At 42.2% G+C, this 27,298-nt stretch overlaps 3 protein-coding genes across 5 annotated transcripts; 1 reads left to right on the forward strand and 2 right to left on the reverse strand.

Annotated features, from left to right (window-relative positions):
• The first annotated feature begins 5,795 nt into the window (after nucleotides 1-5,795).
• Nucleotides 5,796-9,450, forward strand: LOC131880932 (aminopeptidase N-like). Its single transcript, XM_059227664.1, is given in 3 exon segments — nucleotides 5,796-5,900; nucleotides 6,709-8,249; nucleotides 8,252-9,450. Coding segments are annotated over 3 exon segments (2,811 nt in total). The 5' UTR covers nucleotides 5,796-5,810; the 3' UTR covers nucleotides 9,432-9,450.
• LOC131880931 (uncharacterized) lies at nucleotides 9,433-11,471 on the reverse strand. Its single transcript, XM_059227663.1, has 3 exons — nucleotides 11,149-11,471; nucleotides 10,159-10,355; nucleotides 9,433-9,680 (listed from the first exon to the last, which is right to left on the reverse strand). Exons 1-3 carry the CDS (start codon nucleotides 11,257-11,259, stop codon nucleotides 9,578-9,580), a joined length of 411 nt encoding a protein of 136 aa, XP_059083646.1. The 5' UTR covers nucleotides 11,260-11,471; the 3' UTR covers nucleotides 9,433-9,577.
• Nucleotides 11,472-14,243: 2,772 nt separating this feature from the next.
• Nucleotides 14,244-27,258, reverse strand: LOC131880128 (SNF-related serine/threonine-protein kinase-like). Of its 3 annotated transcripts, none has more exons than XM_059226647.1 (6): nucleotides 26,570-27,258; nucleotides 18,933-19,616; nucleotides 18,691-18,832; nucleotides 18,145-18,369; nucleotides 17,464-17,667; nucleotides 14,244-17,081 (listed from the first exon to the last, which is right to left on the reverse strand). In XM_059226647.1, the coding sequence occupies exons 2-6, from the start codon at nucleotides 19,558-19,560 to the stop codon at nucleotides 15,005-15,007; spliced, it is 3,276 nt and encodes a 1,091-aa protein (XP_059082630.1). In that variant the 5' UTR covers nucleotides 19,561-19,616; nucleotides 26,570-27,258; the 3' UTR covers nucleotides 14,244-15,004. The 3 variants fall into 3 exon arrangements, with proteins under 3 accessions (XP_059082630.1, XP_059082633.1, XP_059082632.1); XM_059226650.1 differs by lacking the exon at nucleotides 26,570-27,258 and adding an exon at nucleotides 23,623-23,894; XM_059226649.1 differs by lacking the exon at nucleotides 26,570-27,258 and adding an exon at nucleotides 19,695-20,231.
• Nucleotides 27,259-27,298: the final 40 nt, after the last annotated feature.

Here is a 27,298-nt window from a genome sequence, read left to right on the forward strand (position 1 = left end):
ATCATAAAACGGAATTTATGTTGGTTGTTATGGAACTGACTATAGCTTCAAAAAAACGAAAAGTAAATGATTGACGTTTGAATTCGATACATCAAATTGGAATTCGCTTGAATAGGGTAATGTGGGCGAATGAATAAACAAGATGATTAAGCCAATAAGGTCATTTTGGACACTTGTTACGTCATCTTGAGCTCATCTATTTTATGTGACGTTTCTACTCTGATCACTTCTTTAACTCAATGCCAGTTCCAATGCCAGCTCATAGTAAGACACAACCGAACTATATCCGTAGAGATTTTCTATGTCCTCTGTCTCTTCTATTGGTGCCGACAAATAACCTTTTGTATTTTAACCTTTATTTTATTGATAAAAAGAAAACAAAATATGCTTATAAATGTAATGGACCGCCTCAAAATATTCCAAGGTTGAAGTTGTTATTTTTTTTTGGTTTGGTCTTTCATGGGCTTTTCCAACTGCTACAGGGAATAATGAATGGCAAATGTTTCACATAACGAAATAATATTAGTTTTTTTGTGAAATTTAGTTACATCAGGTTCATAGTACATACAATCATCTCTAAACACTTACTTGATGGCCATCATTGAACGTCAATGTTACAGTTATGATCACAAATTGTTAATCAATCACTTCCTTGACATAAAATAAACATTTATTTTTTTTATTTTGCTTCACATGGAAACTTTTTAGGTTAATTTTGGATAGATATGAACTGCAATGCTATTTTCTGCTTATGGAGTTGCTAGTCCTTGCAATAAAAAGAATGTAAGTTGAACGAAAATATAGTTTTCAATCCATTCACCAATAGGGGTCCTTATTTCCAATGTCAGACATACCAAACTGAATCGGGAAGAAATACGGATGATTGCTAAATAAACTTCTCCTAACAAGCCATGAGTGCAATTCCTTTTCGGGCACTATGTGACCTGGGTCACTAATTATACATGAAATTTTAATTGACCGGACAATTCGACCCAGCGGACAACTCAGCCCTTATCTCCAGAAGTATTCACCTAATCCAAAGTTAGCGATTAATCAAATGCTCTTTCAAAAATAAGAACTGTGGCCAAAATGGGAATTAAGGAACTTCAAGGACGTGATCATAGTTTAACGGGATTGAATAAATAAAACTCCAATCTTTATCTTACTCTCGGCCAGTTAGAAAAAATTCTTGAAAGAAAGCTTGCACTTTTCAAGTAAGTGTTTTAATATGCGACTTGCATCATTGGACAACGATATTGGTATAGTCAAAGATGACGGAATACATGGATGTGGAGGCTCATTGCGAAAGTATCATTTCCGGTTCTACTCAAGTCAACAAGCTTATTTTGCCACGGGTATGGCAATCTGAAGCCTAGATAAAAAAAATTACCTACCGTTGGAACCAAGATCTCAAGCATTTCCATCAAAGATCAATTCATACCTATGTAATGTCCTTTGAGATGTATTCTCGCAAATAAACATCTAAAAAAAATTCAAAACGATTGAATGATTTTTTTTATAACTGATGGCATTTTAAGACCCAGTACAGTCATTGTTACGATGTACTAATCGTCCTTTTGGACGATTGAGGTGTCAACTTTCCTTCAAATGACTCGCTCAAGTACACATACAATGCTAAATTTCAATTGACTGCTACTCGTCAACCAAAGCCCCAATCGTGCCGAAACTTGCTATGTAAGTTCCTTCAAATCACACCAAATTGATTTTGTCAAAAAAAAAAAAATCAGTGGCTTAATTGCAATCAGATTTAATATAAATGCGCAGCTGATTGCCCGAGCGGAGGTCTCCATGTCTTTCGTTCTTCTTGGTTTAGTCTAGTAAGAAGGAACTAAGCGCTGTTCTTTCCAAAGTTGCTCAATTAAGGTTGAAGTCCACGCAGTCGGCACTCAATGGGACAGAAAATGATCACCCTGACCTTAGAAAACTTCGAAACTTCCCCCCTCCTCTCTCTTCTCTAGTGACTAGATTCATGCTTGACCTCGCGCGTTGTTCGAAAGGATTGCCCATATTTATGCTACAATCTGATCGGAAATGATGATCACAAAAGTTTTGTTGAACCATCAAGCAAAGTTTCCTTGTTATTCTTTTCATTATGAACTGTGTACTTTTTATGCTCCATAAATGGATCAGCTTGGATATTTTGTGAAATTATTGTTCACCTCAGATCTTGTATTTTCGGTAGGGATTTTTGCGAACTACTGAGACTGTTGCATAATATTGCGGCATGAAAATAGAAACCCTGGTTCCGTACAGGGATCCTTATATCTTGTCTTGCAACATTTCGGATGGTGTGGAGGGCGTTCTTATTGAGAAATTTTAAGTATTGGGAATTTTGCCCTTGAAAGATTCGAAATATTGCCCGAAACAGTGTTTCTCCGCACCAGACAAAGCAGAGGGAGCTCCAACGACAAGAACAAATTTCCATCCTTCCTTGTAAGGTATTGTCGCTCCTATTTTGAAGAGCAATTTTTAATGTCCATTTTTGTGCGAGATTTAGTACCATATTTTGGATGAGCATTTAACCAAAATAACTTTTCCTTTTTTCTTTTTGAATCCTTCAATCGTTATTCTCCTGGCTTTTTCCACAATTTGTGACCACTCAAAGCTTCATTTGGAGCCACATTGCGCCATACAGGTTGATCAAGAAGTTCGGGAAGCCACATTAAATAAAAGCGCTATGGGGACGTTTCAGCAAGCTCTGGCATGTTCGTTTGTTTGTTGGTACCAGGGCCAATGATGCAAATTTGGGGCCTCAAATACGTTTATGAGAGGCTGACCCCTCTTTCACCGTATTATGCGGAAAGGTCAGCTTCGTTCAAACTAGTGTGAAATGGCATATTCGCGTCTCTGACACGGGCAGGCAAGCTTCTTTGCTGGTACAGGGAGCTTGCTTAAATGTCCGAATAGAACACTTGAAACTTTGACTTTAGCTCCCACTGTTCTTGTTGCTGTAGTTGAATATTCTTTGCATCAACAAAACCAAAAACTAAGAAAATTATCAGTCATCGTCAAAATGGCAGACATTTAAAGTGACGTAAATGCGTAGCTGGTAATGCCATCAACAAAATCGTCGCCGAACTCAAAGCTTAAAGATCTAGATATGACTTATAATACCGTGTACAACACTGTGAAATGGCTTAAGAAACCGATAAGCATTCAACAGGGGTATATGTGGTTGCCCCACTTGCATGAACTTCCGAACGTGTGGAATGGGCCTGAGAGAAAATAAAACAGATTCCTGTTATCAGCATCAAAAAACTTGCCAAAGAGGATAGCATGTCCTCTGTGACCATGCACATCATTGTCAGACGGGATCTAAAGCTGGTTCCAAGAAGCAAGATTCAGGTCCAACTTCTTTTTGAGGCTACAAAAAAGAGCTTGATAAAGGACAAATTATATTGGAGTTGTTGAACAGCGGCAGGCAAGATCCAGTTTTGTTCACTGAAAAGAAGCTTTTCACCATCTGAGCTGTCCGTAACACTTGGTGGCCAAGATCTGGACTTTGTCAGTGGCAAACATCGCGCACAGTGTTGTAAGTGGTAACATCCCCATTGAACAGCATGTCATATCTACTAGGAAAAACCTCATTCTGTTATGGTCAGCACAAGCACGTTTGTCAGACAGGAAGAAAACGTCCATTATCTTTGTCCTGGAAGGCATCAAGATTGACAAGGAGGTGTATCTAAGAATGCTGCAAGACCAGGCCCTTCCGTGGCTTAAGGAGGTATATGGAAATGGAAAACTTACCTTCACTCAGGAGTCAGGACTTTGCACCAGCCCATGGGATAAAGGTTATTCAAGACTGGTATCAGCCAATTTTCAAACCTTTTGATCCGAAGATATATGGCTTCCCTCAAGCTCTGACTCTAATGTTATGGACTTCGGACTTTAGTCCAGCGTTGCCAGACTTCCAGCGCCGTTTGAGGCCAATTTGTGGTCAAAAGGAGCCACTTGGAGGCCATTTGAAAGCAAGAAAGTAGCCACTTGAAGGCCATTTGAAAGCAAAAAGTAGCCACTTGAAGGCCACTATTGTAAATACTTTTTGGTGTTAATACTCTTTTTTTCCGTAATGGAAGTCTGTTAAATAGTATTTTCATGGAAAAGTTCATTGAATTGGCCGTGTAAGTAGCAGAACTTGAATGATGATTTCATTAGCTTTGGTTTGCTTAGTAAAAACAAGATGACTCATTTTACTTAACTTAAACCCAGTAAAAGACTCAAGTCCAATTTTGGAAGTCCGGCAATAAATCAAAGAAATCGCTCCAATACTAAGAGCTAATATTCAAACTCAAACTCAACCCTCCGTGAACAACTCACTCAGACTCATTTAGTGGGATTATTACCAAGAGGCTAATCAGAAATAAGCATCAGTGAGCACCTTATACATACTAATTGTTAACATACTAACCTCTTGGCTTTGTTGAAAATATGTGTGAGCATAACGTATGTAAAAACCAAATGGCTGTTAATCACTTTCATAAGGACAAGTCAAAATGAGTTGAAAAGTTAGTGTTCAGATAGAAAGTTTATATACTCATTCATCCATGAATATATTTGTTCTGAAGTCTCCGTGTTTAAATTGCTAGCTTCAATATTGATTTGCAGGGTGGTAGTAACAAAATTACAATATTTCGTTCATTTTTTTTGCATTACAATTAAAAGGTGCAGTTGTAACGACCCAAAAACCCAAAAATAACTCGTTATTTATTTCATTTTCGATGTCTAAAGTGACTTTTACTCTGTCATTACTCCTATTAACAGAAGGAAACTTTAAGGTATTGGGGTAATTATCCTTTCAGCAATAAATAATCGTCAATCACAGGCCAAGTGTATCTTTTTGGATTCTTCTTTAAGCCACAAATAAGTGTGCTTGTTTGATAGTTTTGTCGTTTTGTAAATATTTGCCAGATGGGTTGCATTTCCCTTATATACTTTCGGCATGTTTTGGGAACAAAAGCCATTTCATTTATCAGGTGTGTAGAAGTTTGGTCATGACTTGAAACTTGTCTAACAGTATAACTGGAACTGGAATTGTAATCTGTTCCTTTATTGATGAACGATGAATGCCTTGTTAATTTGCCTTTATATTTCAAAATGCTAGACTTCTTTGACTAAACCTTGTTATCTTGGTAAGTTTTAAAGTCACATCAGCCATTGAACGAACCCCATGGTTCCCAGAGCAACTCCTGTCTTGTTCCGAATATTTTTAAAAGCGTGTTAAACCTGTCTTCCTAAAAGTTTTAGCCAAGAAATGCACTATTTAAGTTCCAGCTAATGACCAACCTTAGTACAAAATGATTGTTGAGATTAAAAAGGAAGAGGCCAATTTAAGGGTTGGAGGCCAGATGACTGACACCATATCGCTGCTGCCTGCAATCAAGTCAGTTACCGGTTCAGTAGAGTGATTTTTGTCAAGTGTGGATACGTTGAACATTGATCATCACCAATGCTTGAAATGTAATTGGGCATTTCTGGTCCAAATTTCAATCCCTTTCAATAAATGTTGTGAGTTATGTGTTTTGCTGACTTGTTGGACTTTTTGATCACCCTGTACACATATAACTATTTGAGTGCCGAAAAATGAACTAAACGAGTGAGCGGAGGGAGGTAGTGAGGAAGGGAATTGCTCAACTTCTTTTGAGAGATGTGCAAATCTGAGGACTTTTAGAAATCTCTTGAAGTCCGTGGCAAATCTCATCAAAATAGGTTATCGCAACACGGTCAATCTCATTTTTGTCAAGTGATGAGGTTCCATTTTCTGAATAGAGGCTTTTGAAACTAAGTCTTTGATGAATTGGAAGTTTCATGGGCCCAAAATCACACAATTCAAGGCTATTGTTGCCGTTTCTCATAGTTTCGGTTCAAGAACACTAACAAAGGTAGGATAGGACAAGAAAGTGATGGTGATGCCTTTGATCCAAGCTTAGTTGAAAACAAGGCATCTCTGTACAAGGTAATCCTGATGTCATACCGCGGTCTTTAAGGGGAACAATATCCAGACAGAAAGTTTGAATAGCTCTCAATTTTTTGATGGACTTGCCTTCATATTTAAATCAGAGCGCTGCAGGAGTCTTCATATTACCTTTGATCTCCAGGAAATCTCAAGACTTCATTCAAATGGAGATTAAATGCCATATATTGCAATGAATTGTGAAGCAATGGGCCACATTCGTTTATTCATTTACAATCCCCGTGGATTAAAGTTTTCTTCATGCGACGTGGATTCGTTTCACGAACTGAATGTTCAAATCTGTTCCATAATTCCTTGCCAATTCAACAACGCCAAGTAAACCTCATTTCCTTAAGCTAGTTTCTACTGTCGGAAGACTTGGCCTCTTCTTGACATCTGAGGATGTCATTTCAACAATCGTAATAGATAACATCCGACAAAACATAGTTATTGATAAGTGATAACGAACAAATCCAGTCCATATCTTCAATCACAACATCTCACCAAAAAGTTGCCAAAGCAAAATCACTCACAAAAACGATGCAGGCGAGGACGATCGTGTTACTCAGTGTGACACTTATGGCTGGGGTAATTTCAAGACCACCACTAAGATCATTAACACCTTTTTGCTGATTTTGTTCGGTGCCAACCTCCAAGATCTGTCATTGTTTTATAATTTGGCCAGGAAATGAAAGTGTCATTTTACTCCCTTCTCGTACAGATTTGGTTCTTTTTAGACGCCTTTTGGGCACTTTCGATTGGATCCTGATATAAGACCACTCTCATACGAGCTCAAAGTTATCCCGCGTCTGGAAGAATCCATTTTCTACGGAACTTTTGGAATCGTGCTTCGATCAACAAAATCCATCAGTGCCATAACTTTGCATTCAGTTCAATTGAGCTTATCAAAAAGAGATTTGAAACTCCATTGGCAACCGAACGAGATGATTGAGCTTGAAATTACGGATTTAGTTTGGGATACTCAAGAGCAAACCATGACCATTTCATTCGATGGCTCGTTGGCGGGAGACTTGTCCAATGAGACCTTAATTTTAAGTGGAAATTATACTGGTATCCTAACCAACGATGGGTACGGGTTTTATCAAGACTCGTTCCAACGAGCCATGGATGGAACCGTCTCGAAAATGGCTGTTACACAACTGGAACCGCACTTTGCCAGGCGAATGTTTCCTGCTTTTGACGAGCCCAGCTTCAAAGCTCAGTTTCAAATTTCTGTGGCTGCTCCTCCGGAATGGTTGGTTCAAGGGAACGTAGCAATACGTGCCAGCGGACAAAGGGTCCATGAGTTTCCGGGTCTCGTGTGGACCGAGTTCCAAACTACAGAGGTAATGGCTCCTTACACTGTGGCACTTTCCGTCAGTGAATTGGATTGCCAGAACTGTTCCAACGATATCCAGGACACGCCTATTGTGCGAGTGTGTGCCCGGCATGAACAGTTATCCTTGGGTCGGGGTGAATATGCATGCTCAATTCCAGATAAGGCTCTGATTCGTCTAGTTGAAGAATTTGCCATCGATCCCTTGTTAGAGAAGATTGACTTGATAGCCCCACCCTCGAAAGGTGGAGCGATGGAGAATTGGGGCTTGAATACCTTTGGTGAGAATCTCCTTCTCATCGATCCTCTGAGCTCGAGTGACAAGGATCGGAGGCTAGCTCTTCAAGTGGTGTCTCATGAATTGACCCACCAATGGTTTGGCAATCTAATTACATTAGGCTTTTGGGACGAGGTCTGGTTGAATGAAGGCTTCACATCATATTACTCCTATGTGGGCATGGACGCGATCGAACCCGAATCAGATCATTTGCATTTCATACAAACCAATGAAGTCCACGGAGCCATGGAATACGATGCGTGGAGTAATGGCCATGCATTAAAGACCGAAATAACGCGTATAGACCAGTACGAGGCCTTGTTCGATTCACTGTCATATCAGAAAGGTGCAGCCATTGTGCGAATGATGATCCATTGGATTTCGGCCCCCACCTTCCAGAGAGCCATCCATCAATTCTTGTCTGACACACTGTTTGGCGCTTCTTCATCTATGGCACTGTTGCCGATACTCGATCAAGTAGCCAAAGAAGACGGGAGCCTCTCCGTGCACGACGACTTCCAAGAGTTTATGAGAAGTTGGTTGGAACAACCGAGCTTTCCTGTCCTTTACGTGAGTGAGTCAAAATCACGTCCAGGGGAGATTCTTTTGGAACAATTCAAAATGAGCCAACCCAATGAAAACGCCAACTTCACCATCTGCTGTACGGCCAAGGCGAAAACGCCAACTTCACCATCCCTGTAACTTGGAGGACGGTTCTGGATGAGGGTGGCAGTAGGTCTTTTGTGATGAGATGTGCCAAATTAACTTTCCAAGTCAATGACTTGAGTGACAACGACATCCTCCTTTTTAATCCCAATCAAACTGGATATTATCGAGTGAATTACGAGCTCGAGAATTGGAACAAGATCCAATTGGTTCTAATGGACAGACCTGATCAAATTTCAGCCCCCACCCGAGTGCAACTTTTGAACGACGCTTTCAGTTTGGCACATTTCGAGCACTTGGATTTTGAAGTCCCATTGCATCTGGCTCGATATATAGCCACTGATCATCATCATCTTCCATGGAGTGTACTTACCAAGGAACTTCAGAAAGTTGGATCGTACCTCAAGTTGACTGAAGTCTACGAAAAGTTTCTACAATTTGTGTCGGAACTCACTCGATCAAAATATCTGGAGATTGGGTTGGCCGACAACCAGGAGGATTTCACTCATAGGTTCCTAAGAAAAGACATCATTCAGTTGTCTTCCCTTTGCAACTTGGAGGAGCTCAGAATCGATCTGGAACCTTTGATGTCACGCTGGATGGCCTCATTGACACCCGATGAGGTAGACTCGAATCCGTTCAACCAGAACTCTCGATATGAAATCTACTGTGCACTCGTCGGACAGGACTCCGTCGATTTCTGGGGTTTTCTCTATCAACGATATATCACTGCAATTGGTAATCCTGAACGAGAATCGGGTGACATTTTGGCAGCTTTGGGGTGTAGCAACAGTGAGGCGCAATTGGAGTGGTTCCTCGACCAATTGCTGATTGCAAATAATAGTATTACCCAACGTTTCGATGCCTACAAAGTACTACATAGCGTTGGAAATAATCCAAAGGGTCGAGAAATAGTTTGGACTTGGATGGATCTCAATTGGAATTTCTTGAAAGAAGGCACCCTCGGTCCGGTGGATTTGCTCGTGTCTGTGGCTGCTCAAGCATTGGGCTATAGCTCTTTCCAATTGTCTGACCAATTGATTTTGGACCAATTCTTATTGGACCACGGATCAGACATTCTAATTGCAAGTGGGTCAATTCGAAAAGCCAAGCTTCAAATCCAAAGTAATGCATTGTGGCATCAAACTCATTATGATCAATTTGAAGCTTTTTTTTCTTGAATAAAAAAATTATTTTATATTCAGAACTTGTTATATGTATAAAGTATCAGGAGTGCAACAATGATTCTAGTACTTTAAATTGAGCGACATGTCGAGTAAGAATTCTTTCTTTTATGATATAAGGCACACTCGAACCAAAATACACCTTAAGGCCACGTGATTTTAGGCCTTTTGGTGGCACTTTCGAGTTTACTGACACTCTTGGCGTTGATTTGATGATGCTCTCGTTTTCGAACCGCCGTGTCGAGACTGAAATAAAAATAAAGCTTAAATGTCAATAATGAAGTTATCCCAGTCACTCGATTCCATGATGTTTGACATGTACGAAAATGTCATTCAAGCGGAGCTAGCCAAAAGGCTAACTTACGAGGTGAGAAAGACACAGTAAAAAAATGGTCAATGACAATCTAAAATGAGAGCCCTAAGCATTCAATCAAAATTGTGTTCGGTAAAGTGCCAAAAACTGCTGGGTCCCAACTCACAAGCTTGAATAGCCAGACCAGACCAAGTGCATGCCAACATGGACAAGTCAGGGGAAACTATGACATTCGTCAGTAGTTTGTTGCAAATAAATGGGAAATGGCATCCACACGAGGCAACACCTGGCGCCTGGTGGGACCACGTCGATATCACCTCAGGCTTGAAAATAGCTCTGGCCTTCGTTGAAATTCGAGACGTCAATATTGGAAGACAACTCGGGTCTCTGGCAAAAGTGAAAATAACTTGCCTGGCGGCGTCGGGGATCAAGTTGGAACTACGACGACCATGAAAACGACAACCCTCTGGGATGATTTCTTGAATGAATGGCCTGGAAGCGGGGGGAAAATCGGACACTTCCCATTTAGGTTTGGGACGCACTTGGCGTAAGTAACGAGACACGAGCTCCACGTGATCCAATAATTGAAGGTCGACCGTAGTGTACAACTGAAAACATGAACAGCAGGGCGTGACATCAGGGAAAGCGGCTACAGAGCTCAAGCTTTATTTTGACTCAAGCGCAACATTGGATAACTAACAAAACCGGCTCGGCTCGTGGGAAAAAGTGCCTTTGGGGTCGAAGTGTGGGATGATTTGACGATTTTAATTTGAAGGACAGTCGTAGAAATGCCCAAATGTGAACTTAGTCCATCAACCTAGAGAACTTTAGTGCCACATACACACTGGCCTGGATCAAACACCGGATCGAAAGGGACAAACTCCATCAACATACAACGGCCCTCCGAACTCGAATGATTAGCCGGGGAAATTTCACCCTATTAATTGTTTTTACGTGGAGGAATCCGGCAGGCTACCATCGTGTTAGTTCAACTCTATGGCATGTGAAGGCTGGATCGGGTCGAGGATGATGGGTCAATTTGACAGTGCCGAGTGAACTAGCCAACTGGCCAACTGGCCAACTGGCAAATACGACCAGTCCCCAATGCAAGCACTCCAAGGATCTCGTCAGGTTTCACGGAGTTCATCTATGGCCGTGGAGGGGTAAACGTTAGTCTCCACCGATAAGTTGGCGGTGCTGATTTGTTAAACTTTGCCTGACCTAATCAAACCTCACCTCACCTTACCTAACCCCACCTATCCTAACACGACATTAATAACCCTCAAAGTCTCGATCTAAACCTTTTCACATTTTGTCTTAAATTAAGACGTTTATCTCGTGGCGGAGGACCAGTCATTGGACACGAAGTGTCAGTCAGCGTTTCTGAACATTCTCACGTACATGGCCTAACTCTTGGATGAGCTCCTCTGTTCTTAATGTTTGAGGGAACACCCCGGGGAGCGACCAGCCCGACGCCACTCCAGTCGTCAGGATGGACGAGTTGGGGAGCATTTCTCCCGGAATTGGATCGATCTCAAATTTGAACTTCAACCATTCTCAGATTATTCACGGTGAGGAAATGACAGGCCCAAAAATCAAAACCATCTATCATCTGAGCCCGGTGATTGAAGCAAAAGTGGCGTAGATATGGGTTGAGTTCTCATCCTCCCTGGGTACGAACATGTGGTGGGCAGTGGGCGCTTATTGCACTCATGTTTTCAGCTGCGATTGCGGATTGTGCCAGCTGACGAGTGGCCAGAAATATGTAAACTAAATAGCCCAAGATATGCGGGATCATAGCAACTGTGATCATTGCATTGGGACTTTGTCTCGAGGGGCTGAGATGGAACTGTCACAGATGAAGTACCAGCAATCATTGTTTATTAAGTGCTTATGAGTTTCATAACGATCAATGTTAGTTTTTAATTTCTAGATGCGAATTAAAGGTTCCTTCCCATGTTTGGATTTTGGCCAAAAGGAGGCGAACAAGATAGTTACAAGAAAAATCATCTGATCTCGGTATGTTTCGCCCAATTGTCGACAAAATATCAAGCCTCTCCACCTTTCAAAAACACCATTTGGCAAAATGTGGATTACTTAATGCCAGAAATGATGCCGGGAAATGTGGAATCATGGAATGGTAATTGGTTATAGGGAGTGTCAGCTTACTTTCCGCAACCTCTCCGTACTTTTGTAACTAGGTTGACTTTAGACAGAGATTATAGAAAATCGTCGTGAATTATTGAAAAGAAAGAGAATGCAATACAGCCGATGAATCCTACAACACAAGATCAAGCCTATGTCACATAAAAAAATGGTAACCTCGTCTTTTGCTCAAAATAGTGCGCCACAAGAGGAGCGCCACACAATTCATTGAAAACTCGCAATCTTATGCCAATAGGTTTCAATTCACAGGATTAAAAAACGGTACCCAAAACCCTTGTTTTTCAAAAAAAGTTTTAATTTCTCTAATTTGCCAATACCGTTGAGCCCTTTTTTTCACTTATTTTGTGAAATTGAAAAGAAAAAAAAAATCGATTTTCGATTTTTAAGTTGTGCCTGAGACCTCTCAATCAGCCTGAAAGATTTGGGTACTCGATTTCATGACAACAAAGCAGTGGACATGAAAGACAATCAAACTGACTGATTGGCATTCTTTGTTTGGGAGAATTGCAACAAGGAGACGAAAAGTCCTTGGAAATCCCAATGAACAAGGATGAAGTAGTGGGAAGTGATACTAGCCGTCCAAGAATTGTTCAAGACCAAAAACTAGTTCTGATTTATCAAGAAAGTCCTTAAGGCATTTAAGTAAATTCCCATGTTTGATGCTTCACGCCGCAGTAGAGAGACATCCCTCGGCATTTAAGGGCTCCCATCAAAAACAAGGAGTCATATGAAAGACTGTGCTTGTATTTTGTTTAAATGTTCCCGAGTCTCAATTTTTCATAAAATAAACTACCACATAATACCTTCCCAGCCCTTGTTTTCGGGTAATATCTTTTTTGTAATCTCCCTTTTACATTAATCATGCGGGTTTCCAACGTTTATATTCTTCCCATATACGACTACCCACTTCCGATTTGGATATCATCTTTGATTTCCTAAAACATCTGGGATTCAACCAATGCTATTTTTGCCAAATATATCAAATGCTACCCACGGAACAGGAGCAAGCCTATCACTTTTTAACACTTTCCACCCACCTCATTTTCTCAAACGCCTCTAACATACTTACCTACTTCTGGCGAAGTATATTTGTCTTTCAAATCCCCCTTGACCCCCCAAAAGTGCCGGAAAATAATGAACGAAACACTTGACCTTGACACAGACCTCTAGAAATATGGACAGTGAACGAGCTTCCCGCCAAATTGGCCTGCTCTTGATCAGAGCGACTCTGAAGCACTTAAGAATTTAAGTAATAAAATAAGAAATGTAGATCTGCTCAATGAAAGGAGGTCATCTATATATCATTTACTTGTGCAGGGCGACCTGGATTAAGCGGGACAGTAAATGTACACATTTTTATGCTCAAGTTCTTGTTTGATGCCTGCACTATTAATTGTTATAGGTTTCGGATGCAAACAGCAAAGATGCTTTGCAATCGGATGAAATCTTGGAAGCATCTTCATGTGATCTGGTCGGATGAGAAGATTCTTAAGATAGAAGCGGTTTCCAATGCTCCCAAGGACCAAGTTTTGGGCAAAAACGAGAACATTCTGAGAACCAGAGGACGATATTTCGACGCCAAAAACTAGCCTGTCATGGTGGGGTGATACAACATCCAATGGCCTCAACCCACCCCTTATCTTCACACCAGAGGGTGTGAAGGTCAAAAGATCACCAAAAGGACCCCAAACCACACGGCTAACGGGAAACAGTTTTGGCACCCTTCCACTCCAGACCTCAACGTCATGGACTTTTTATTGAGACCCTTCTTGAGAGGAAGGTGGGGGTCAAATCGTCCTCCAGTGTCGGTCCCCTCAATCAAGCTTTAAGGCTGATTAGGCCGACATCGATCCTGACATCATCCGTCCATCTTGTCATTCAGCATCAGACTTGATGCTGTTGTGAGAGTTAGGTGAGGTTATTGAGAACGTGCTAAAATGCTTTTTTTAAGCATCTGTGTTCGATTATCAAATTTGAAGTTCATACAATGCTGTAAGATTTTTGGTTTTGATGATAAATAAAGTTATAGTTGTCCCGCTTATTCGTGGTCGCCCAATTCAAATTAGTAAAAACCTTGGTCTTTTCCATCGTCCGATCGAAGTCTTGGCCACAATTTCGAGGTGAATCGACGATATTAAAAATACAAGGCGACTCTGACAAAGTCACGGTGAAAATAAAATGAATTATGGTCGCCCTTTTCAGATGTCTAATCTTTCCGAAATTATTTGTGAAATCATGATTCCAAATATATCCTGAGTAAATGTACCATTAGCAGATACATAATGGTCAATTGCGGCTGATGGAACCAAGAATCACTAAACATTTTCTAATTCGGTTTCAAATAGTACGCATGTATTTAGTATCAATATCCATCTACTGAAATTACAATGACATGATGGTTATATGCACAATCGATAGATGGATAGATGGATGTATATTTATAGGGTCAAAGTTTGAAATTGGGAGTAATTTGGACCACTCTTCCCTTCAAATCCTGTAAAATTGCCGAATGCCACTCCCGTCTTCCATTGTTTTACTTGTACCTAGTAAGATATCGGTTATATTCTTCTAACTCCACATAGACTATGGCCAATTCAACATTCAATACTTCAAAATATGGTTATAAACTATGCTCTTACTAAATATCTGACACGTTCTTTCTTTGAATAGGACGAATTGCCACGTCCGAATCACCTCCGCAGTCCACACCTCCCCATCTGAACGGATGTAATCTTATTGGGGGGTGAGAGAGGCATTTTCTTTTCAAGGATAATTTCAATGGAAGGCCATCCTAGAATTAGTTTTGCTTCTTTTTCTATGTAGGATAGTACAAAAGGGATTTTTGCGTGGCACCCAATCAGGTGGTTGCATTGCATTTCTCTGCTACTAGTTCATCCCTTCAAAAAAGAGTGTCCATGGCCTCGATTGCGGAAAGGAAATAATCCTCTCGATTTTGAATTGTGTGGACACGGAAAAAAACGTCCCTTTGTGTCCCGTAGATCTTCTGTTTTTATTACTCCTCCAAGGTTGTGTGGGGGATATCGCCACTGATTGATGTGTTGATCTTACTTCCAATCATCCATCATCCTCGTTAGCAGAGATTGCAGCACCGAGAAGTGCTCTGAATTTGGAACATGGTCGTGATGGGATTCGTGGCTGCCGCCAATTGCAACGAGAACTCGCCTTGCGAACTCACTTGGGTCGAAGCAGAGCCACGGGCATTGGCAGCTTTGAGAATATCCCAAATCACGGGCAAGTTTTTACTCAACAAGGCCCGCTCTTTAAGACCCATCAATGACCCGCAAGAATGGGCTCGGTGCAGGGGCTTCCGAGGCTTTTGGGACACGCGGCTCATGACGGTGGTAAAACAGCTTTTGGTGCTGCCCGTTTCGTCTGGGTCAGAATCTCGCCGGGTGTACTTTTTGGGGTCATAGATTTCGAGAATAGTGCGAGAGACTATAGAGTGCTCATTTTCTTGATCGTCGTCTTTGGACCCTTGGAGATTCCGGGCATTCTCGAGTGCATCCAGCATATCCTGACGAGGGTCCAAAGAATCATCGGGAAGGGTGGCCACATCATCGGAGAGTTCTCCCATCTCTTCATCAACCTCTCCTTCCTCTTCATCCGCGGACTTGTTGCACTCTTCTTGAATCTTATTCAATCGCTGCTCAAGCACTCTCAAATTCACCTTGTGTCGAGTGCGGGAAGACGAAGAACGAGTGGATAGGTCGGCATCGAATTCCCCGTCGCTAGAATTCTGACTATCATCCCGTGATCGGATGGTGCTACTCCCGTTGTTACTACGGTGAGCTGACAGAGATTCCAGATATCGGGTCAACATGTCGAACCTTCCCCCTTCAGAGTCATTTTCCGATATCAGTTGGTGTTGCAGTAGACTCGGAGGCTTGGGGTAATAAACACCATTGACGACTGAGGCCACAGAGGATGGACACGATGAATTATTGTTCGATATGTCATCGTGATCGGAAGAGAAATCTGCTACCACGTGGAGTTCGCTGATACGATTCAGGCTGTGAGATTGACGAATCCGGCTGGTGGCATTCGATCGGTGTCTCCGCGACAAATGAGCCACGGATCGGCTGGCAGTATTATTATTGGCATTCGAGGATGAGGTGGAATTGCGTCCTCGAGATCCAGCTTCGGTGTTATCCGATTTGCCTTGCGAACTTCCGGCAGCTATACCACTTGAGCTAGAAGCTTGCTGGGCTCTAAAAGCCGCTGCCGAGGTCGCTCCTCCCATTCCAGGCTCTTGACTGTCGCTTGAATCGTCGTGTTGCGAGTCCCGCCTCCGGGGAATATTATAAGGTGGCGTGCGGGACTTCTCGTGGCGTTTCTTCTTGGACTCTGAATCATCGTCACTCGCATCTGAGCTTGAACAAGACTGAGCTCGGGCCTTGTGCAATTTTCTCCTAGCTTCTAGCCTCCGGATTACCGCCACTCCCGCGGCACTGGATGGGAAACTATCCACCGGATCCTCTTCTAGAAAGCGTAAGGAAGCTGTTCTCGATCCCGAGGAATCTTCCGCTTCCTCGTGTATCTGGTTCAAGAGCTGGGGCGAGCTCCGGGTGGACACCAGTTTCTTCGCCATTTTGAACCTCGCAGGAGAGTTCTGATTGCTCGAACCATTTGAACCCGGAGGTGTGGACGGGGAGCTCGGTATGGATTTTCTATCGGAAGCTGGGGACGCTGAGGCGGGTCCGGTGTCCACTCGTCGAAGAGACCCTTGACGGCTAAGACCACCCGTACCAATTTGAGAAGACACTGGGAAGGGCGTCGGGGGATTGGCACTCGGTGTGATATCCCCGCCTCCAACACCGGTCATGCTTAGCTGGCTTCGCAGACTAGCTGCAAGAACCCCAATGTCGAACGCATGTGATTTGGGACTACCCACCACGAGGGGTTTATCTGCCAAGGACGAGGTAGAAGAATGATGAGAGAGAACCTTGTTGGCGGGATCTAGCGGGATCATCTTGATACCCTCATCCGCAGAATCCCGCTCGTCCTCCTCTTCTACAATGGATATGTTGCGCAACTTGTTGAGGCGCCTTCGATTGGGAGAACTAGATGACACCGGGGCAATGTCGCTTTCCGGCGACAACAGACTATCGACCATGGGAGATGGCTTTTCTAAAAACACATTTGGCGGCCTGAAAAAGAATGAGTGTTGAAGTATATCAAATATTTTTTCCAATGTTTCTGTTTTCAAGCGGCAACTTCTCGATGTTCAAACCTCTCGGTATCGACAAGTACACTCTCGTTATACAAAGAGTCATCTATAAATCGACTCGATATCGGAATGAAAATAGGAGACAAACATGTCACGCTAATCCTTCGGATTTATTCATGACCTGTTGATGAAGAGAACCATTCATATTATTTGTTACCTAGACACAAGGCTGGCTTCCAGCTTTTCTTTCTACCTTTTGCCGCCTCTGGCAAACGCATTGCATTCCCAGAAATTTTCCAGGTGGATTGCACCGTTCATTCATGATTTAGCTTCCTCTAATTAACTAGCAATTACGAACTCACCCTGATCGAAAATCGAGACTTTGACTCAATGGTACAGAACTGGCTACGCTCACAAGGGGCTTTTCATCCAGGGAAAAAGCCGCACTTCCGCCGTCTGAGCGGCTCATCCGGCATGCTAGATCTGCTCGTTGTGTGCGCAATTTCCTCTCGGCTAATAAGAAGTAGGTGGCCGTGATGTGGTTGTACTCATTCATGTCCAAGGAGCTAGAACGATAGGGAATAAAATCAATTATTGTTGCTCTCAATTCTGAGCATTACCAAATTCTGGAAACATTTTTGGTCGAGTTTTGCTTTATAGCAGCACTTGGTGGAGTCAAAAAGGTATTGCCTAATCGTAGGTTGATCCTGCCAGCAGGGGGGGGGGGAGTAATATAAGTAATAAGTAATCGTTCCTATTATCAGGCCCTTCTTTTCCTTCTAGTAATGACCCTCGTGAGATCCGACCTGAGAGGACTAAGTAAAATAAGGTCAATGCGACAATCATGCCATGAATGCCAGTTACGCCACTTTAATATCAAGAGTCGTCCTCAAAGCTAGACACGAAGAAACGGGAGAAATTTACAGTTTTTCTCTCGTTTCCTTACGAGGGTTTACAACCTTCGCTACTTTCACAAGAAGAAAAATATGGAGCCATTTTCGAGACATATTCCAGGTCTGAAAGGACTCATCAAAGGAACTCACTGAATAATCTCATCTCTGGGTGCGATTTTTCCGCTTTCCATCTTCTTTAATATGTAGGCGTGTTCTTCTTCAGTGAGGTGCTCCCTGGACACCAAAGGCAGTTGTTGGATGGTTGGAATAGCATTTCCCTCTTCGTCGGCCCCACCTCCTAACCACGGGTCTTCTACGATGTCCATGAGGGAAGATCGAGCATCCGGATTGCGTTGTAGCATGCGAGAGATCAAGCTGAAAAAGGCGAAAAGATTAAGCACTTCGCCAATGAAGAAGTTCCCTTGGATTAGTTATCTTTTTAGAAACCACAAGCGCTTTTGGCAAACTTTGAAAGCCCCAATTCTGCCTTAAGACTTGGTCTATTCCTCTTTCTCGCCTTTCTCCTTTTCGTACGTATGGTATTTTTAGTTCAAGACCAATTTCTTATTGCTGAAAGTTTGGGCCCTCCTTTCTCACACTCAGGAGAGCAAACAAAGGAATAAAAGAAAAAGAATAAAAGAAAAGAAATTTGGGAAACGGTTGGTTCCTTAGTAGTAGGAACGGCACCATTCATACCTTCTGCATTGGGATGAGATGTGCTTGGGAAATGTGTATTTGCAATCCATGATCATCGTCAATGTCTCGCTATCATTGGCCTCTTGAAACGGGGCACTTCCGCACACAAGCATGTACAAGATCACACCCAATGACCAGATATCTGAAAACATTCAGCAAATATAACATTGACACAAGTTCAAAGGTGCCATGAGAGCAATGAACAAAAGTAAAAGGGAAAAAACCAATTTTGGGAGCCTTACCAACGGCAGGGGCATCGTAAGCATCGCCTAAGAGAATTTCTGGAGCCGAGTACGCCAAACTGCCGCAACTGGTCTCGAGCCTTTGACCTGGGTTGAATTGGTTCGAGAACCCAAAGTCTGTTAATTTCACAATGCCCAGTTTCTCGAAGAACACTACATTTTCGGGCTTCAGGTCACGGTGCACTACGTGTAGCCGATGGCAATATTGGATAGCTGTCACGATTTGCTTGAAGTAAGTCCGTGCTTGGTCTTCAGAGAGACCCCCTTCGTGTTTCATGATGTAGTCGTACATGTCGCCACCATCAGCGTATTCCAAGATTAGGTATAATTTGGTTTGCGTGTCGATCACCTCGTACAATCGAACCACGTGCGGGTGCTGCACTAGTTTCATGAGTTGCACCTCCTGAAGCATTTGGATTTTGGTGGCCGCATCCAGTTTGGTCTTATCAATGACCTTCACGGCCACTTTTTCACCCGTGAAAACATGGCTGGCTAACTTGACCACAGCATAATGACCTTCACCCAAGGTTTCCTCTAAGTCATAAAGACCGGCAATTTGGCGTTTGGGAGTCGTGATGGAGGACACAGTCCCTCCGATTCTGTTCCGCGGGTGAGCTTGTCGTTCCATGTTTTACCACTACGTCTCGTTCTTTTTCGAGTTTGGGAGTGTAACGGTCAATTATTCTGAAAAAATATAAGTTTGGACGCATAAGTTGTTGTGCTTTCAGGCAGGTTTTCACTCTGATAAAATGGACACTTTACTCCAATACTCGTATTTCGGTAATCATCAAGGGTTTCTTCAGCAGCATCACAATCTTGTAGTAACAATCTTGTAGTAACTGTTCTTCTCATTCGCCAAAAAGAATAGCCGTCGTTTCAATATCTTACGAAAACTAGCTCACTCCGCTGCTACTTCTAACAACAGGGCAATCTCGAATGACGGAAACAATCACGCTCGAGATAATTTACAGTTGGGCTTTGATTTCTCGACTCGGAAAACCTAATCACACACTCAATGGACTTGGCAACCGATGTGAGGAAGGGATAAAAGATGGCGAGGGCGATGACGTCAATAAGTGAATGTTCCACCATCGAAATAGAGCTACACCGCAATAGCACTCACGTACTTTCATGAGACCGTTTAACAGTCTTTGGCCTCGACAATCTTTGTGTACGACAATTTGCACGTGACAAATGTGCGAAAAAGGTCGGCAAAGAATCTAGGTTTGTTCTTGAAAACGATGAAGGATTGGTAGGCTGTCACTCAATATTCTTACAAATTCTCAAAATATGAAAGAACCTAGAAAATGGATTCCCTCCACGTGTTCCAACTCGAACCCAACCTAAAACTCTTGTTGGGATCCCAGGTGCTAAACACAAATGAAGAACGCAAAGCTGGTTGAGGACCAATTGAAGCATTCCAATTCCACTAAGCGGAGGAGCGTTGGGTAGATAAAATATGTGATGCGAAACGACCTTGAGAAGGGTCTACGGCAGCCTTACGGTATGCAAGTGCAGCAAGTCAAGGAATTCATCTCCCGACAAATGTGTCATATGAAGTCACGCGGAGCATTCTAAGATCCATTGGTCTAATAGATCATTGCCTAGTGTAAAGAAAATCATGCCCAAAACGACCTTAAGGGCAAGTAGATTGGAGCTTTTCAAAAGGGAGGAGCCATTTCCCCCTTCCGGCCTCAAAAGTTTCTTCGAATATTATGAGGGTACAAAAGTTCATGGCTGAAACCCTAAAGTTGGCCAGGGAAAAAGGATTACGGTGAAGATTTTTCTTCTTATGAAGTCTTTCAGTGGGATGTGTCTATTTCAGAATGATAATGTAGCTGGGAAGGGTGTAAAATAAAAGTTTTTTACAAGATCAAGATACAAGAGCAGGTCAATGAGTACGCACTGCGAGAGGGTTTGTAATATACTTTATGATTCTTGACACAATTAATTGCAACTCTTCAATATAAACGTTTTACTCATCTCCTCTAACATTTCTATTTTTGACCTTAACTCACTCTATTTACAAGCAGTTCCATTTAGAATTGAGTCTGGAAGTTATCACGATCACTTATCAAGACTAAATTTGACGCTATTTCCTATTTTGCAAAAGCCACAAACAGGCTACCACAAGTTGAAGGCATCCATAAGAAAAAAGTAGTCATACCTATTTTCAACCCATTCATTTGGTTAATATGAATGTTGGCACACTTATGAGCACTTTTTGAAATCAAGATGCCACGGGGATCAATTACATATGAACAACAAACTAGTTTTCCAGTCTAGTTCCAAGTGCCAGAAGAGTTTCAAAATGGTGTTCAAAAAATGCCCATATCTCCAAAAAATGTTGGTAGAAAAAAATGTGTTCATAGTTTTCTTTCGAAATATACCAAGTATTTATTTTACTTCCCCTTTTTTAATGAGAAAACTCAATGGCTGTTCATTCTTACTTTGATCTCCTTGGGATCCACATGAATACTCATAATTGTGCCGTAATACGCACATTTTTGACCCACTTAATGGCTTTGAGGATACGTGCACAGCAAGGAGCTCAGATCGCCAAAGATGATGTGCTTGTCGGCGCAACCTTCAGAAACCAGAGGTTCAAGGTCATGGTGAATGCCAGAGGGAGAAAAATAAAAATGTCGAAAAATATCCTTCCAGATGTGCCTGTTCTTCTTTATCTTATTAATCTAGCTTTCGCAAAAGTAACCATATTTTCAGCTATAGCGCACCAGCTTCAATTCAAGTGGATCAGGATGTATGTACAAATACTGCTTAAGAACTGCTAGAAAGATACGTCATTCTAATTGGTGCTGTAAAGTCGAAATGGTTTTATTTGTTGGAACAATATACAATATAAACAAAACTTGCTATCACCATTAGAACCCCTCGGGTCCTGTAACGTGTCAATCAAACATAATTATCATCAGTATTGATCAGTCCCGTCTATCAAAACGATGAGAGGGAACAAATTCATATTTTGTTGTTCAAAACCTGGTTGGGTCCATTCAGGTACATTTCATCTCCAGTTCAGCTCCATTATTCGTCATTGAGTGAAGGTCGACTTGCTTCGTAGGATTAACTTAATCTCCTACGCCTACTCGAAAAGGCCCCAAGATTGACACCAAGATATGGGTGTCTGTACTATGTAGGCACTGCATGCATGTGAGAAAAGTCGAAAGAAATAAGAAGAGAACACCTTCCTTGGTCTTCACATTGAAGCCTGAATACATATTGTGTGTGTGCGTGTGTGGGTACAGGGTACTATAGAGGAACCTTGAAAGGCCAAAATGAAAAGGCTTGTCTCGTCGTCTTGGAAGACGAAATTGAGAAACTAATTCATCACTTTGATTGGATAGAAAGCTTCTTTCGCCTTCGTCCTTGTCAAAAGAGTGCTATCATGGGGAAGACTGAACTGCATGAAATGTGAATTTGACGTGCTTTGAAGCAGAAATAGCAAGGTGTCGAGCTCAATTTGCTTGTTAAAGCAAATCCAATCATACATAGCTTTGTCAACTAGGAATTCCGAATTTCCTTGAGCTTATAAACAACATGCTAAGACCATCTCTTCTTTAGAGAATGCTTGAAAACGTGATTGAAATTGGGCTTAAATCTTTGGAAGAAAACAGAGTAAAACATGCTTTGTTACGATTTTCATTCAAATTTGAGCAAGATTGGAAACCAACTTAGTTTACACTCGACACTAGAGAGAGAACTTGTCCGATTCATGTCACTTCATCTCGGCCAAATTGAGTCCAAAATTTTAAAGTGAAAAAAGTGGATGAAGAATACAACAAAACTGCCTGCAAAACAAGTGCAAGAGGACATAGAATGATCCTTTTTAAGAATAGCTAAAAATGAAACAATGGCGCCTCCATTCTGCTCATTAGGTAATTGCATTTGGCCTGATACAAAAACATGTTTTGCCACAGAGCCCAGCATTGATGTGGAATTTGAAGGTCGATCTTCTTTCAAATGCGCTGCCCCCAAGTATTTTTTGAATTAGTTTCTTTTCAAACAGGAATGGGCTTGGAAACATGGATTCGTTCACTTTCCTTTCGATTTTTCCCGCTTAATTTGTCAGAAATCTAAATATCAGAGGGCTCGAGGCTTCAAATTGTATCTAGTAAGCAATGCAAACATCCTTAAAGCAATAGAAAATAAAAGGAGAGGGCGCACAACGCAGGATAACAGCTAAATTTCCACCTTGATTAAACACTACTTAATAGCTTTTCATTATCTTTGGATTTAGATGACAAACATACATAGTTGTTGTTTCTGATGCGTATCATTACACTACTATAAGCTACTTGAGAACTCATTCTCAGCTACAAGAGGCAGCAGCCCCATTTCAATATTCCACCTCGTGCGGAAGGCCTAACTGAAAACCTCATTTTCCGCCTTCTCTTAACGGAGGAACCCTTGCTCAATGCACAACATCTTCGAGGTTCAACTTCCAGAGCAGCAATCACGTGATCGTAACAAATACCAAGTACACATTCTTGACCAAACAAATCAAGTGCGTGATTGATGGAAATTACCATGACTTCGATTTTCCCGGTAAATCTAAGCATTGCTTTAGTCCACTGCAACTATATTTGTCAGAAATGTTGGGTTGCACAGCCGCAGTTTTTCGAACACACGAACAACAACACTAGCATCAGGAAGTCAAACTAAAAGAGCTTACCTTTCACCTCGTCTAACCCACTATGTACCAGCTGACAAAACTTACAACCCAGATGACCGGATGGTTGTAAGAGAGCAGAACTAATCCGACATGGTTTGAAAACAGCTGCTCTTCCTTGATGAATCCGAATGAATGCACGCCTGTTTTCTAATCTAAGGCCAGACTGGAGTCTTATTCCTCAGTCACTAACTGCGGCCAAGGTAGCAAGAATCAACGTTCCGAGGACAGAAGGCATAGGTGTCCAATCACTCAGTCTGACAGAATAGGTGAGTCATCAACGCTCGACGACCTTTGGCCCTGAGAGCTTTCTAAAACGCGGACGAACGGCCAAGCAAGCAACGTTTTGTCATGGCGATACAACGATCACTTAAGTTTCACTTGACGTGCACTAGCGATGTGAGAAAACAAGGTTGAAGTTGGGTGAAAAGAGTGAAGTAAAAGAAGGCCCCCAAGCTCTTCACGCTCTTATCAACATCGACATCGACATCACCGTCGTCGTCGTCGTCGTGCTTCTTCTTCCGGCGTTCCAGATGTACAATCGCTCTTACTCCTCCTCTGCATCACAAGATCAAGGAACAGAACAACTTAAGGCCGCGAGAGATTGAGAGAGAATGAGAGAGCAAGAAAAGGAGGAAAATCGGGAAAACTAAACGCGAACAATCTGGCCAAATGGATGGTTGAAATCTGGACCAAAATTGCATAACATTAAGTGGATGTAAAACTTGTTTACAAAGAAGAGCAAGTCATCGACTTTGAAAAAAATCACCTTGATCACCTTGTCACGAAAGGGCCAGAACTGCTCTCTTTAAGTCATTTCTTTTTTGAAGGACAGAGCGCTTGTTGGTAAGGAACCAAGTTATCTTCCGCAATGTTTCAGCATTTTGGGGTATTTCCGTCATGTAACTTACTTAGTCACGGACAATCTATTCGGGCTTACCCAATCTCGACAAAAAAAGTAGAAAGGAGCTCAAGACAAAGTCTGCTTTCGTGTACGATCAAAGTTTGTATGTGGATAATGGTTAATGTTCATTAATCTTGATAAACCGCATATTCTTAGTCAGTTAAATCGTGAACTTCCTTGGGTCCAACTTTTCGGTCTCTTTTTAGGATAATTTGAACTAACATAAAACCGGAGTTCTCAGGCATGTTTAAAAAGATCCAATATCAAGTCAAATACGTCCACTGCATGTGTGTACAGGAAACGCGTAGAAATGCGGTTGTCTAAAGCTGTGGTGCTTCAAGTCTTGCCTTTGGATCTGTGCCAAGTGTCAAGATATATAAAAGTGGAACAAACACCCTCAACAAAATTGTTCCCCTCTTCCTCCCGATGGAACAGATTGGAAAATAGGAGAAACACGAGCGGATTATGATTGCCCAGGGATAGATGAAATGTGCTTTCAGATGTGCCAAGAAAGAGAGGAATGGGACAGTCCAATTATCTCCATTGATGGGAACAGCGTGTTTTCGAAATCTTCACCGTCTGTTTGAAAGGTTTGTCTTGCATTTCAAGCAAAACCTCAATTACCAATCGCTTTGCATTTTGATTGGATCGAAAGTTGTCAGTCGAAGTTGTATCATCCCCTTGGCCTATGTCACGTATTTTGAAAACGTGAGATGCGTGTGCTGGTACATGCATTGTCTTGTTGCCTTACTGTGCCTTCGTTTTTTCCTCGTGCACATGACGCATGTTGACGAAGACTTAAGAGTGCTAAGGCAAAAAACTAACATGACAACACTGTCCACAAAGTGAGAACTGCAGTTGCCACTACAGTTTCCTTCATTAAAAAGCTATTAGGATGGCTGAAGTACATCAGAACTTCAAAGAGTTACATGGCGTCATAACTATTTGCTGAAAAAGTCTGTAGTATCGCTTTAGCTATCTACAATATCCTCGTTATTTGCTGTTGTCTTTGCTATTACTCATTCACTGAATACAGACTTCCTGTGCAATAGTTAGTACATAGATGTCTAAGGAACCAAGACTATGTAATTTGTTGTTTGTTATTGTTTTGTGTTTGCTTGTTTGCTTCATCTCTCTGCCGAATCAGATTGAAGTGCACAATACGGGTTGGATTTAACCAGTCTGAGCGTTGCAGATACAAAGAATACAATAACAACCGTCGATATGAATGGAAATTGCGATCACCAATCTTCCGATGTATTTTGAACGTGAGAACATAATGCCATGTTAATCGTTCAGATAAGGCTCATTGGGGATGCTCGGCCCCATCCTAACGATGGGATTTAGTTGTACTGTCCCATCCATTATCTCATTCACTCTTAACATTTTTGAAGTTAACTCATATTTGAGAGCACTCATGTCACTTCACTGTTGCAGCGCAAGCCCTACCCCTATCCTAGACTTGAGCAAGATTAGCACCTGAAAACTTAGCCTAATCACTTGTACACTCAGAACTTGGAATAATGTTCGCCCAGCGCTTGACGATAAACGTTTGAACCGAATTCAGAATCGGGTGGGTGGGTGCCTAAAGTTTAGGAGAGCCACAAACAAGTTTGACAGGATGGGTCAAGCCCCGTTCATGAACAACGTAAATAGAATCAAATCAAGTTGTTGAAACACTAATCGCCACTTTTGGGAGGTGGAATATGTATGAATGGCAGAGATGACCTAACACATTTAGTTATGGTAACCAAAAGGACAAGGACGGGATAAAAGTAGCATTTTCTAGTTACTTATATCGCCTTTTGGTCATTGAGCAGCCACTTACTTGCCTTGGCAATAACTGATGTGAATAAGTTCAACTGCATACCCCCCCCAGATCCCAGATGTGTCGTCAATTACTAGATCCGTCATGAGAACACACATTTCAGTTGCACCAAAGTAGATCAGGTATCAGACCTTCTCGATAGATGATACCCACCCAAGCAATGAGGGGGGAATAGCTGCAGCTTTAGGCCCAGTAGGTCTCCAATGTTCTGGGCTTACCTGTTTTGAGCTGTATCATCCGGATCATGATGCGGGTTGGAGTGTGGAGAGAATGTTCACTGCACTTCAAGGCATGTCGCTCGGTTGGCTTTTGGGTTATTGTGTCCATCCGCCGTGCTTGTTGACCATGATGAGCTTTCCATCCAACCTTTGAGAATGTGCTAGTGGTTCAAGCGGATTTTTGCCAATCTGGGCCAATCACTGTCTGACTCGCCAAATGAGTGAGTAAGTGAGGGAGTGAGGGAGTAGGGTAGGTGAGTGTCTTCTGGCAAGGAAAGAACACACCACAGATTAGACGGATAGATGAATTGGATACATGGAAGGTGGAGGATGCATGGAAGCTAAGATAGAGGGAAGAAAAGTCCAAGGAACAAGCGGCCTATCGACGCTAGGCGGTCCCTGTGCCCCCTTCGAGTGCAACGGACGCGGAGAGTTGGATTCACTGAAGTCACTCGCTGTTCCTAGTTCCCTGTTTGTTTGTGTATGAGCGAGTGAGTAAGTGAAGGTGTCTATATAGCCCGTTTTCCAATGTTCCTTACTCTAGATTCGAGCTTAACTAGGGCAGGCAGAAAGGCAAGCAGGCCAGACCAGGCCTTGGGATGGACCAATCAAAGAGCGAAGCCTTGGTGGTCCGGTCCGACTTGTCGTGTTCCATCGCCCGCCTTCCGACTGTCAAGACGTGATGGGGGAACCTGCTTTGGAGGCATATATATCTATATACACACGCTA

This window comes from Tigriopus californicus, chromosome 5 (genome assembly GCF_007210705.1).
Source record: "Tigriopus californicus strain San Diego chromosome 5, Tcal_SD_v2.1, whole genome shotgun sequence".
In the NCBI taxonomy this organism is placed as follows: domain Eukaryota; kingdom Metazoa; phylum Arthropoda; class Copepoda; order Harpacticoida; family Harpacticidae; genus Tigriopus; species Tigriopus californicus.

Bases quoted from the DNA above. Each gene is read 5' to 3' on its own strand.
- LOC131880128 (XM_059226647.1), bottom strand. From the start codon at position 19,560: ATGGAACGACAAGCTCACCCGCGGAACAGAATCGGAGGGACTGTGTCC. The intron at 18,370-18,690 runs GTATGAATGGTG...CGCCTTTTTCAG, and splicing joins ATCTCATCCCAATGCAGAAG to CTTGATCTCTCGCATGCTAC. The intron at 17,082-17,463 runs GTGAGTTCGTAA...ATTCTTTTTCAG, and splicing joins AGTCTCGATTTTCGATCAGG to GCCGCCAAATGTGTTTTTAG.
- LOC131880931 (XM_059227663.1), bottom strand. From the start codon at position 11,259: ATGCTCCCCAACTCGTCCATCCTGACGACTGGAGTGGCGTCGGGCTGG. The intron at 10,356-11,148 runs GTACGTGAGAAT...TCATGTTTTCAG, and splicing joins TCATCCAAGAGTTAGGCCAT to TTGTACACTACGGTCGACCT. The intron at 9,681-10,158 runs GCAAGTTATTTT...TTTTTATTTCAG, and splicing joins TTGATCCCCGACGCCGCCAG to TCTCGACACGGCGGTTCGAA.